The sequence below is a fragment of the Puma concolor genome, chromosome B4 (genome assembly GCF_028749965.1).
Source record: "Puma concolor isolate L17-30 chromosome B4, mPumCon1.1.hap2, whole genome shotgun sequence".
NCBI classification, from domain to species: Eukaryota; Metazoa; Chordata; class Mammalia; order Carnivora; family Felidae; genus Puma; species Puma concolor.
In genome coordinates this window covers 31994257-32007639 of record NC_141673.1, presented here as the reverse complement: position 1 = coordinate 32007639, position 13383 = coordinate 31994257, and the positions used below count along the sequence as shown (strand labels likewise).

At 34.5% G+C, this 13383-nt stretch overlaps 1 protein-coding gene across 8 annotated transcripts in view; it reads right to left on the bottom strand.

Annotated features, from left to right (window-relative positions):
• The window catches only part of CEP290 (centrosomal protein 290), a 92422-nt gene that overhangs the window by 17321 nt on the left and 61718 nt on the right, over window positions 1–13383 (bottom strand). For 5 of the 8 annotated variants that reach the window (XR_015253450.1, XR_015253449.1, XM_086712695.1 and 2 more), the window contains 7 exons: window positions 13217–13354; window positions 11016–11237; window positions 10567–10689; window positions 6832–6977; window positions 6312–6467; window positions 3530–3653; window positions 2460–3083 (listed from right to left, as the gene is read on the bottom strand). Coding sequence is in view for 6 of the 8 variants with exons in the window: in XM_086712695.1 (XP_086568821.1) it covers window positions 2460–3083; window positions 3530–3653; window positions 6312–6467; window positions 6832–6977; window positions 10567–10689; window positions 11016–11237; window positions 13217–13354 (1533 nt within the window). In the remaining 2 variants the exon portion in view is untranslated. The remainder of the gene's footprint in view (window positions 1–2459; window positions 3084–3529; window positions 3654–6311; window positions 6468–6831; window positions 6978–10566; window positions 10690–11015; window positions 11238–13216; window positions 13355–13383) is intronic. The other 3 variants (XM_086712696.1, XM_025926600.2, XM_086712693.1) reach the window with 2 other exon arrangements.

The window sequence follows — 13383 nt, the reverse complement described above, 5'->3', positions numbered from 1 at the left end:
TTTCTTTTTTTCTATAAAGGGGGTAGAAAACCACCCACCTCCTATGATTGTTATGAGCATCATATGAAACATTTTGTGCAAGTACTTTAGTTTTTCCTCCCTCATCCCATTCTCTCTCTGTGGTTTGATGGGCTATCAAGCCAATAACTCTAAAGACATTATAGTTTAAAAAATGCAATGTTATACAAATATATCCATGGCTCTATAATAGCTTTTAAATTAGCAGTAGGTTAAATACTTCATATTCTGATATATTTACCCTTGGGTAATAAAAGCAAAAGAAATTAAAGACATTAAAACATAGAATATAGAAAAGTAAAGAAATTCTAGGCTATTTGATTCTGACCTGAGGGTGCAGAACCCTGGCAGAAACACTGCCTGTGTCCAACCTGACTTGTCTTTGTTCAAAGGAATGTGTGTGCATCTCTTTGTGTGCAAAAGACAGACATATTTGTTAATGTCTGTACCATAGGAATATGTCCGTGCTTATGCTCATTCTCTGTCAAATAACCCAAGTATCCATTCTGATTCTGCTACTATTAGGCTAACAGTAGGCAAAGCATGCCACCTGCAAGGTCCTCAGTTTCTGCATCTTACAAATGAAGGCACAAGATGGGGTAATTTTTAAGGCCTCTTCAGACATGGAAATCTGTAATGAATGCCCTGTCCCTGAGCTCTTCTGTCACCCTCACTTCATCTCTTCTGTCTGTGGTAGCGATTTAACAAGTGATAAACACTTATGGGTACCACTGATTGACAGACATAATATTTGCTAATTATCAACCACAGAAGAGAGTAATTCTATCTGATGATCTCACATGAGGATTTTTTTTTAACACATTCTCCTAAAACATGGATGCAATTATGTAAGTACATACAGATCGTTTTTTCCCCACAATTCTCAAAAAACAAAAAGTACTAGTTGAAATCGTCCAATTTCTGGAAAACAAATTCTAATGAAACTCTGTATTGTGTAAAAGTAATATAAGTAAAATTCTTGCATAATGAATTTTATGAGATTTCCAATTCTTTTATGGAAGAGGAATCCTGTTGAAAGGAATACAGTGCTAGAAACCAAATTCTTAGTGGATGGGAGTTAAGAAACACACAGTGGGAGCCTCAATTTTACAGTTACTTATTATCAAGGGAAAAAAGAGAAGCATTATGAACTTGGATAAAGATATGAAATAAGAATTAAGTCACTTTCATCCATGTTTTCTTAACCTTTATTTTTATTTTTTTAAATGTTTATTTATTTTGAGAGAGTGGGGGAGGGGCAGAGAGAGAGGGAGAGAGAGAATCCCAAACAGGCTCCACACTGTTAGTGTGGAGCCTGATGCAGGGCTTGATCCCATGAAACATGAGATCATGACCTAAGCAGAAATCAAGAGTTGGATGCTTAACCAACTGAGCCACCCAGGCACCCCCCTCCCCGCCCCCTTTTCTCTTAAGATTTAAATTTTTTTTTTTTCAACGTTTTTTTTATTTATTTTTGGGACAGAGAGAGACAGAGCATGAACGGGGGAGGGGCAGAGAGAGAGGGAGACACAGAATCGGAAACAGGCTCCAGGCTCTGAGCCATCAGCCCAGAGCCCGACGCGGGGCTCGAACTCACGGACCGTGAGATCGTGACCTGGCTGAAGCCGGACGCTTAACCGACTGCGCCACCCAGGCGCCCCTCTCTTAAGATTTAAATGTTTGTTTTTATTGATGTGTTTAGGACTTAGGTGACTGGCATATCTAGGTGGAAAGGATAAGGGGGAAAAAAAAAGATATATTCTATTTGATTTCAAGTGGAGACAAACATGTCTTAGTCTGTACTGCATTGTAAACTGACCAAAAGTAGTGTGTACATGGAGAGATCATCAACTGTGAAGTTAGACCTGTGTTTAGATCCTGGTTCTGCATCACTAGAGATGATACTCATGCTCCAAGCTTCCCATGTAAAACAGAAACAATACTCTGCAAATATGTGAAAATTATACCTCAGCATCGAGCCTAATACAACATAGACAGCAACACATGCAAACTCTCTTTATTCATTATAAAAAAGTATGTTATAAAATATGTGGCAAAAAGATGACCAAATAATGTCACACAGTATCCTAACACATTTTTACTGATATTATTCACTGTAATAAAAGTTTGTGATGAGATTTCAGAGCACCTTGAGTTAGAAATTTCTAAGGCAAAATGCACACCTCTAAAGAGCCTGGTTTTTGTTATCCTGTTACCTAACACTTTTTAAGTGAGTACCGGTGGTAAAATAGTGAGTACTAAAATCAATAAGAAATGCATAACCATTAATTTTTATAGGAACTCATCAATTAGAGCTTAATACACACTTCATGAATAGTTAATATTTTTTTACAAATCCCACGCAATTGATTTCCATTTGCACCACATACTGTATACCACTTGCTATAAGAAACAAACACAGGACTGCCATTGACTCAAACCTGGGACACTTCATTTCTTGGCTGGACTGGTACATCGGTTTCAGAATTTGCCTGTGCTTCCTCCTCGGCACTCTCAGTCAGTGCAGCAGCAACTGTGGCACAATCACGGTCTTCTCCAGCAGATCCTTCTGGATCCATGTGGTGGTCGTGACTCACATCTTCAGCTGTGTGTCCCTTTCCTTTCACATTCTTGCCTAGCTCATTCTCTTCCTTGTTTTCATGTTCCTGTTTATTATTTTCATGATAGTCTTGATTAGTTTTCTCAATTTCAGGATCTGGTTCATTTTCAAAATTGGACTTAACATCTGCCATGGTACCATTAGTTGACCTAAGCGGACTTGATTTATTTTTTGGTCTTGCCTCAGATTTATTTAACTCCGCAGAATCTACAATATCTTCTGTTGTGTGTCTTTCTTCATTACTGTAATGCCGTAGAATACTTTTAGGTACCTGATGATGTAAGTTGTTACTGGCATCTATTCCCTTCCCATTTTTAATTCTGAACACCATTATGGGTTTTTTTTTGTTCTTGTGGAAAGTGCTCTTTTTGTGATAAATATTATGCCTATATTTATTAACACTGGTAGCAAGGGTAGAAAGCGTAGTTGTGTCACATAACAGATTCTGCTTGAAGCAGAAGAAAGAGAAGAAACATGAAAAGAAGAAAAAAATAACAAAAATGTATACACTATTGCTTTAAGGTAATATACAACAAACAATTCTACATTAATGTTTTTTTATTAAGGAAAACTAGAAATATATTACACGTTTGAATGGAAACAATGCTGTATTTTTCTAATTTACTTAATTGTATGTTCTTGCCACAGCAAAACTCAAAATAATAACTTCTTTAAAATCTCTGGAATACAGTTTTATGCAAAGTCTAAGAATCTTAGGTCTACTTATGTAAGAAGGATTAAAGAAGTTAATATACATCAGTACCTGGCAAAAATAAAAGTTGGATTTAGTACATTAATATTAATAAGAAGAAGCTTAAGGTTTTGGGCCAAAAAGGTAAAAGTTTATATCACTTTTATTAAAAACAGAAAAATAAAAAGATGTACACTTACTGAAGGTCTAGAATATGCATCCTTTGAAAACTGTTTTTCTAAAACATGTAGTTTTTCTTGGAGGTATCTATTTTGTAAATGTAAATCTTCTATGACAGAATCTCGAGGAAGAGCTTGACGGGTCCTATGATAAAAAACAAGAGACTCTTTACTATTCAAACGCCAACTTTCCACAGCTTTATTGTATTAAAATACAGAAAAGAAAATATATAATGTATTTGTTAACATTGTATTTATTTTAATTTCTATAAAACTTGCAAATTTTATAAAAATTAGGACATGATTATTTAATTATAAATAGTCTAATTATATATATATTACATATATATTATATATGTATAGTCTAATTATATATATATTACAGAGGATTCACTGTAGGGCTCTTTTGAATTATGAGTTAACAAGTGTATTTAGATTTATAGAAATACATTAACATCTTTAAAGAACATGCATCTATTTATATGGAATTGTGTAAGATGAATCAAAATACTATTTTTAAAACACTATATGATAATTTCATGACATACTTCTCAAAAAGCTCAACAATATAAAAAAGGCTCTTAGTGGTGCCAGATAACAATCTGTTAGTCCAAGTCTCACATGTGTCGCCTAAGGCCCTTCATAATCTGGCCCCACTATACCTATTCAACCTAATTGTCCAGGAGTCCACCTTTAGTAAGGCAAAAAAATCTGCCCTTACCCAACATGAAAGTTTCACCCCTGCCACCATGTCTCTGCTAGGGTTCTGCTTTCTTGGAATGTCCTTCCTCCCTTTAATATCTAGATTTGATTCATAAAATTTAGAAATTCACAGCTGAACTGAGACAGAAGGCCAGTTCAATCTCTTCTATCAAATCTTCTCCAATTATTTAAGCCCATACAGGTTCACATTATTAGAAAAAACAAATTAAACCTCTAAAAGTATTAGGTTTCAAAATGAAAATATTTGATCCTGTGAAAACTGCAAAGGAGAAAAAAAGGGTTTAACATTGTTTTGAACACATGTTTAGATCAAGAAAAACAAAGAAGAGAAGGAGCCGCTACTGGGATCAGACAGTAACTACAAAATAGATGTTGCAAGAAAGAATTCTTAATCACTTTTTTCTTCTCCATCAAGGAAAATTCTGAAGGATTTAAGAAACAATGACTTAGAAAAAAAGGGAATCGAATGTAGGCTAGAAACTCATGGGTACTTCTTTAAAGAAGTTCATATTACATTAATACAGACATGATCACAGGCATTAATAAAGAAACACTAATGGTAATTTTTGAAGATCAATGGAGAGGAAAAACATATGATAAATTTAAGAACATGGAAACCAATGTGACAAATTTCATATTAAAAAAAATTAAGAACAGTAAGTGTCCCCATGTCCAAATATAACAGGCAGGTACCACACTTAGAAAATAATCATTAATATGATTCTGGGATGCTTGTAAGTACTTAGAAGGAGAAGTAACAAATTTTGTAAAACTAATCTAAGTTCATCTAAGAAGAAATGAATAAAGCAGAAAATTACAGTTTTGGGTGTTAAGATATGATTTTATCAGAAGACATAAGCTTGGAAAGAGATGATGAAACCAATTTCAAAAGCTTTGCTAAAGAAATGACACTGGGGGCAGGGAGGGGGTCTGGTTCTAGGTAGAGTGGAGTAAACACACCCAATCTTGTCTCTCCTAAATGCATGGAACAGCTATTTGAGAACTCTGAAAAGTAAATATTTTACAGAGTGGGACACTATACCAGAATCTGAAGGCGCAGCAAACGGCAGCAATTTACCTTTCCATTGCTTCTAGTGTGTCTTGGGCTGAACACAACACTGCTTGAAACCTGAAGGTGAGTGTTAGCACTGAGGGAGAAAGCTCCAGGGAAGCCTTAGAGTTCTAGCTCCAGCAAGGAGAGAGGGCACTTACGATACTCTCCGAGAAAAAATCCCACCCCCCCCAATATTTTTTTGTTCTCTCCGTTCTCTCGTACTCCAACCCTCAAGCAATCCCATGCTACTGGTGGCATAGGCTGCATGGGAACCCACAGGAGTCAAAATATTTAGGAAATTGGTAGAGTTGTGATTACTAAAGGGGTAGACGGGAAGTAGCCCCCTCCCTCCCCATTCCCCTTTCTGCCCTCCTATTGCTTGGCTCCAGACATACACAAAATTGCTAAAGTAAACAGTAGAACAGGGTAACCAGAGCCCCAGATTTCATCTGAAATACAAAAAGGGGGAGCCCGGGGGAAACAGAAAGTGTCAGGGACATGGCAGAAAGGGAGGAACTCAAGGAAGGGATCCTATATGAACTTCTGGCCTCAACGTTGAGCTGTGTGTGCATGAATCTGATCTTACAGTAGCAAAGACTCACAGAACTAACTAATGGATGGAAGGCAGCCCGTATACCAGACTTCCAACAGGGAGGTGCACAGGCAGGACGGAACCAAAGAGACTATAAAGGCTTTGAAAACAAAACTGATATTAGAACCACAGCCCATAGAAAGCAGGTGGGAACTCGGGGCCTGAACCTATCCAAGACTGCCTGCCTGTGAAAACAAAAATACTACATTTTCCATAGAATTTAACCAAGATCCAAAGTTTCACAACATGATATTCAGAAGTTCAAGAATACAATCCAAATTATGTGGCATACAAAGAACCTATCTTAATTCCCACGGGAAAAGAGAACAAAACCCAAGCCTAAATAAAATAATACACATTCATTACATCAGTTTTTATGGGTCAGCCAGTATTTCTTCATTGTAATAGGTCCCACATTTCACATAACAGCTTACCTCATATATGATATGTCATTTTCTAAGTCAAGATTTCTCTTTTTCAATTCTTCCAACTCTTTTTCTGACTCCAAAGCTCGCACTCCCATAACCTGATCAACAGTAATGCCAGTTGTTTTTAGTTTCCTCTGCAAAGTAAGTTTCTCTTTGTCAGCCCTGTGGGATTCAATATAGCACCATGAAAATATAAAATTCACTGTTTTACTTGTTCAATTTATTAAACTGAAGCTTACTACTAATTAAACAACATCATAAAAAAAACCCAAAAACTAGATCTTGCTGTATTTGCTATGAGCTAACATTTCAAAATTGTAGGAAACTCCGTTTACAAATTGTTAAAATAATTTTAAACACATTTTAAAGAAAATAAAATGAATCACAGATAATAAATCATAATTAAAACTATGAAATTTCTCAAATATAACATCAAATATGTACTATCAAATACAATAAAACTATGTAACTTCCAGATCAATTAAAGACTTCACAAATAATTAACTAGGGTTAAATTTAAACTCACTTGGCAAAAAGATCCTTCAAAGTATTCAACTGCTTTGTTAGAATATACACTTCCCCCTCTTTCTCTTTTAACTTGTTTCTAATTCCTTCTATTTTGGTTTGCCATTTTTTACCTTCTTCCCACCTAATTAATTCTTCTTTGGCACTCTGTAAACAATAACGAGGGAGAAAATTACCAATATTTTAATTTCAAGATTTATTAATTACAATTTACTGGAACAATGGTAAACCAATACTTCCTAGGGAATATGTGAATACATTCATTTTGCTATATAATGTCTAGAATCTTTAGACATGCCAAGCTACTAACAAAAATGCCCTTCAGTTTAAAGGTTCTGTATTCTATTATTGACGGGTAAAATTCTAGGGAACAGTTTGGACTAATGTCAACAGACTTAAAAGTCTTTAAGTAAAGATTCTAATAAAGATGATCATGACCAACGTAAGCTTCTAACAAAAATATGTATGTACAAATGACCAACCCAATTTTGACCAAAATAGCAACTCCTAGTATCACAGCCTCTTCAAATCTTATCCAACAGATGGTTATATACTGCTAATCATCTGCCATACCACTCTCGGCATTAAGTGTAGAAGCACTCTCTGATCAGAGAAAAATCAGAGAAAAAGCATTATAGTCTAATTTATGTTGGTTGGGTAGATAAGGGAAGGGGAGCAAAATACAGAAAAAAAGCAAGAAAAAAAATATTTTGTAGTATGTTAGCTGCTGGTAAGTGCTGAGCACGGAAGAGAAATAGTTAATGGCATTAGTAATGCCACTGAATACATTTCCATCAGTTTGCACTTGTAGCTCTGAATACACCTTAATGCTATAAATCTATTTCATTATGTTTTCTAGTGTAGTATGCCAGAGCATCTTCATGTTGAAACATGACAGATGTAGAAACATATTACTTTTGTGAATTATTTTGTTTCTCCTTTATATTTCAATTAGGGCATTTATAATAATATTTAAAAAAAATTTTTTTGTGTGTTTATTCATTTTTGAAAGAGAGAGAGAGAGCACAAGCAGGGGTGGGGCAGAGAGAGAGAGGGGTACACAGACTCTGAAGCAGTTCCAAGCTCCGAGCTGTCAGCACAGAGCCCGACACAGGGTTCGAACTCACGAACCGTGAGATCATGACCTGAGCCGAAGTCAGACGCTTACCCGACTGAGCCACCCAGGCGCCCCTATAATGATATTTTTGAAATTACACATGTAGGTAATTTCTATTAACCATAAATTTCATGTGGATATTATAAAACACTGTTTATTACAAAAGGCAATGTCAGGGCTGAAAGAGTTAAAAGCCATAGTTTAAAGTCAAATGCCCATCTAAGATACGTTGTCCTATCAACACTATCTTCTTTGATACTGGCCAATTTTTTACCTTATTTATTTAATTCAGTTAGCAACTATCCTTTTAAAAAAACATAAAAACTTCGGTAAATGTTTAATAATTATTAACTTTTTTTCTGAAATATATACAAGAAATTTTGTGTACTTCCAGGAATGTAAATATTAGCTTGGGCATAATGGTATAGAAGTAAATAACTCTGCAGCATGGAATTGAGCATTTACCCTCTGATACCAACCTCTGAAGTAAGAGTGAGGGAAACAAGGCTGGAATTATTTAAAAATGAACCACAAGAAAAAAATAACAAAGGCAAACATCACCATAGATCTGTTCTTGACTGGGGGAGAAGAGAAGATGCAGGGAGAAGTTCTTTTTTCATGGTTTGTGTACCAAGAGCCACTTAGGATGGATTTCAGAATAATGTGACTGCATTTAAAATTTTTCATTCATTTAACAAATACTGAGCATCTAATACATGCTAGGGACTAGGGACTGTTGTAGGTGGTGGGGATACAACAATAAACAGGTAGAATTCCTTCCATTAAAGCTTATAGTCCAAAAGATAAACACATAGATAGGTAAATCTCTAGTATGTCAGATAATAATAAATGCTATGGAGAAAAGTATAACAGCATAAAAAACACAGGAATGTAAGGCATGGGGGTGCGTTGACAGAGAAAAATGTACAGAAATTTCAGCATGAAATCATTGAATATAAAAACATCCATAAATTAGAAACGCCCAACACTGTCGAATTTGAAATAATACTCTTGCTAGATTCCTGGATAGAAAATTTAATATTAGTGTTGCTCTATGTGTTGTCCTCTTTTTCTAATTAGTAATAATATAAAATCATACAGTGGTATGGACTTGATGGCTTACAAAAGACTTGCACATATTGTCTCATTTGACTGCCAAAATAATCTTGGGAAATTGGCAATGCAAATAGTATCATTTCTATTTTAAGGAGAAATAAACTGAAACAGAGATTAGGAGTCCAGCCAAAGTCACAAGGCTTTCTGACAGGAATCAGGTTAGGAACTGGTATCTGAGGATTAGACCTTCGTCCAAGTGGGGAGGCAGCAAAGAAAGCAAACTGTAAGAATAAGAACATTTTTATCTTGCAGTTTTTACCAGAAAAGCTTCAGACAGCAAGTATTGTGGTTCAATGTATATAAATGAAAATATTTTAATAAAAATTATACTAACACTGGTGAATTTTCATAGGACAAAAATTTTTTGGAATATACTCTATTAAGACATTTTAATCCCATTACTATTTTCTATTCAGTGGCATTAAAATTCCTTAATTTTCTTTTTTATGTCCATGTTATTGAAATTATTTTATAGATATTGAATATTTTCTGCACAAATTTTACAATAAAAATTTTTCCTAACCTTAGCTTCTCTGTTGTGATTTTCTGCAGGGGCAAACATTACTACTAACACCAATATTTCTCAGGTCTCTATTGATATTTTCAGTGCTACTGATATAAGTCTTCATTTTATTATTTGTAACAAATTTAATTATATGCACTTTAGCCAATTGAAGGGATTTGGAGGTTTGATAATTTCTATCAGTAATATTTATTACAAAATAGTTGACTAGTTAACCTGTTAGAAAATTTTAAGCAACTTTTCTCACATTACAGAATCAATTTATGAGTGGTTTCGTTATTGATTACTACCAATACTGAATTCCAAATCACTTTGTTTACCCTGAACTAACAGTCCATTCTACTGGATGATAAAAAGGACACATTTGGGTCAAGGTAGTAGACTAAAAATGCCCAACTTTCTTTCCCAAAGGTCAAAAGCACCTACCTGCATAAACAACTATATTGGGGAAAAGCTGGATATGTAAGGTGTGAGGGGATTTTAGAGGTACTTTGTCAGGAAGAGGACATGATGATGTTGTAGTCACTTCTGAGCAGGAATTACATTATAGGGGCACCAGCATGGCTCAGTTGGTTAGTGTCTGAATCTTGATTTTGGTTCAGGTCATGATCTAGGGTCACTAAATTTCTAAAGGACAGAAACTCATCTTAGACTTCTCTATATTATTTATATTACGTGTTAGGTCCTCAAATTAATACAGTATTTTTTTGAGAGAAAGCGTGCGCACGCACAAGCTGGGGAGAGGGGCAGGCAGAGGGAGGGAGAGACAGAATCTGAAGCAGGCTCCATGCGCATGGAGCCGAATTCCGGCTCAATCCCACGACCCTGGGATCATGACCTGAGCCAAAATCAAGAGTTAGACTCTCAACCAAATGAGCAGCCCAGGAGCCTCTAGCGTATATTACCTATTCATCAATTACATAATTTAAGTGAGGCTATCATTACGTTAAACATATTAATCAGTATGTTTCTTCACATACCTTTTCTTTCATAGGCTTTATTTCTGCCTCATCCACCTTTCTTTCCAGTTGGCTTTCTAGCTTTTTAATTTTCTTTTGGAGTTCTTCAATTAAACTTTGTTTATTATCTAACAGAGATTTTCCCTAAAATATAAGATGTATTTTTACATTTTAGAAGTAAAAAAGTATCAAACAAAATACACAATAAATAGTCCAATTATAGAAACTTTTGAGGCTATAGCTAACCACATTTTCTAAATGCACTACTGATGCACTATGGATGCTTCTGCATTTTAAAGATAGGCTACTCTAAAACAACAAATACAACAGAGGTCACTGGAGGAATTAGCCACATTAATCAAAGTGATCTGAAAGTTGTTTCAGCAAATAGGTGAAATTAAAAAGTGGGAATAAACTACTACCTACATATTTTAAATAAAAGACATTATCACAATTAAACATAAAATTACCTGTAATCCACTGGTCAGTCTTTTAATTTGCCTTTTCAGTTCATCATTCTCTTGATCAATTCCATCTTTCTCTCTAAGCATTTTATTATAAGCTTTTTGTTTTTTTTGCAGTTCATTGGTTAAGTCATTCAAATTATCAGTTAATGAGTTTTCTCTGTTTTTACTTGTTTTAAGAGCTTCTTTCAATTTTAAAAGATTTTCACTTAAGTCTTCAATTTGTGACTAAAACAAAGAGAGGTTTAATTCATGAATCTTCATCAAGTATCAACAATAAAATATAATACATCTATTACTTATTAAAAAGAAAGTGGATCTAAATTTTTATTGAAACAAATTATTCTTAATAACACTTATTAAAAAAGGTTTAGTTAATGCTTATAAAATTAAAACTTACTAAAAGTAAAGTTTCAATCTGAATTTTTAAGGTCGCAGGGAAAAAAACCCCACTAACTACATATATTTTTCTATCTTCATTTCAAATGAACCAAGTCTCTTTTGAGAAAAACAAAACATGAAAAAACAGTCTAAGGCAATTCAGCTTCAGCAAACACCCAGAAACAAAATTTTATCAAATAAGCAAAGGTTTTATTACAGTGGAACTGATTTAAAGGAAAAAGGACATATGAATGTACATGGCATTTAAAATGCCAGTATAAAACAAAATCTCTAACTTGTAGTACTAACCCACTTTGTAAAGACAGGACATAAAAGGGTAACTTGCAGTTCTTGACAGTATGTTGAAGCCACCCGCTACCTAGGAGTCCCCAGCTGTCCCATACAGTAACAGCGATAAAAATACTGGTACTTAGTAGCTTTTGTTGGATAAACTACTACAGGTCAAAATTATTACCAATAACACTAACAAGAAATTTAGCACTATTATAATACAGTTAGAAGAAACATACACTGTCCAGGAGAAGTCAGAAAAGGCTTCAAGAAAAAGGACTTTAAGACTGTTAAGGATTCAGAGAAGATGACATTTCAGGCAAAGAGGTATTGAGGAAGAAATCAACAAAGAGGTATTCCTGTTTATATATTTATTTACTTAATGGGTTTTTACTGTCAACTATACTGATAATCTTGATAGGTACAATGAGAGATTCAAAAAAGCTACAGAAGGACGCCTGGCTGGCTCAGTCAGAAGAGCATGTGACTCTTGATGGTGATCTTGGTCCTGAGGTTTTTTAAAAATTTTTTACTGTTTACTTATTTTTGAGAGAGAGCGAATGCAAGCAGGGGAGGGCAGAGAGGGAGGGAGACACAGAATCTGAAGTAGGCTCCAGGCTCTGAGATGTTGCACCAAGCCTGACCTGGGGCCTGAACTCATGAACTGTGAGATCGTGACCTGAGCCAAAGTCAGACACTTAACTGACTGAGCCACCCAGGTGCCCCTCAGTGTTGTGAGTTTGAGCCCCATGATAGGTAGAGAGATTACTAAAGAAATAAACTTAAAAACAAAACAAAACAAAACAAAAACACCTAAGTAAAATCCAGTCCCTACACAATTTAATGGTGGTGAAGAGCACATACAGGTCGAGAGTAAATCAAAATTACAAACAAAATAAAACACAATTTTTATATTTTTCACTTTATGCAGAATATACTCTATGAAACTTTATGTAAAGAAATTTAAAAACCATTATGAAATACATGTGTTTTGTAAAAAATAATCTTAAATCACCAAATCTAATGCTCTATCGTGTTTGAAAACAATAAAATACATAGCCAAAAAAATACATATTTAACTTCAAAAAAGCCTTCAGAGTTACACAGCTCTATGGGTTAAATGTCAAGGACTATATAATCTCCATAAACTATTTCAGGGAGAAAAAAAGGAAAGCTAATTAACTCATATTATGAACTAGTAAAAATTAAGAAAAATTTGATGAAGCAAAAGAAATAAAACAAGGAAATCTACATACATATCTCATCAACACAGAAACAAAAATTCTAAGTAAAATCTTCATTAATTCTATTAGGAAGAAGTAGCTAATAATGGTCTATTTTTGCTAATTTCCAAGATGACCATCAGTGTGAGAACAATGAAGATTCTTATTACTCAAAAATGTGTGTTTATCTATCTATCAGTAATTCATTAGAATAAATTCTCTATTATCAAAATTGCTATATATCAAAGTGGATCCTCTTCTAATAGTAATTATAAGGAATTTTGTTATATTAATGAATGTGTTGACATTCACCTTTAGCTCTTTAGTATGTCGATCAACCATTTGTTGAACATTGAGGTTTGCCTCTTTCTGAGAAGTTGCAGAAATAATACGTTCTTCAGCTGCTGCTGTCATTTCTGTCCGGAGTTCCAAAAGTGCTCGACTAAGTGCCTGAATATTATAACATATACACTTTTTTA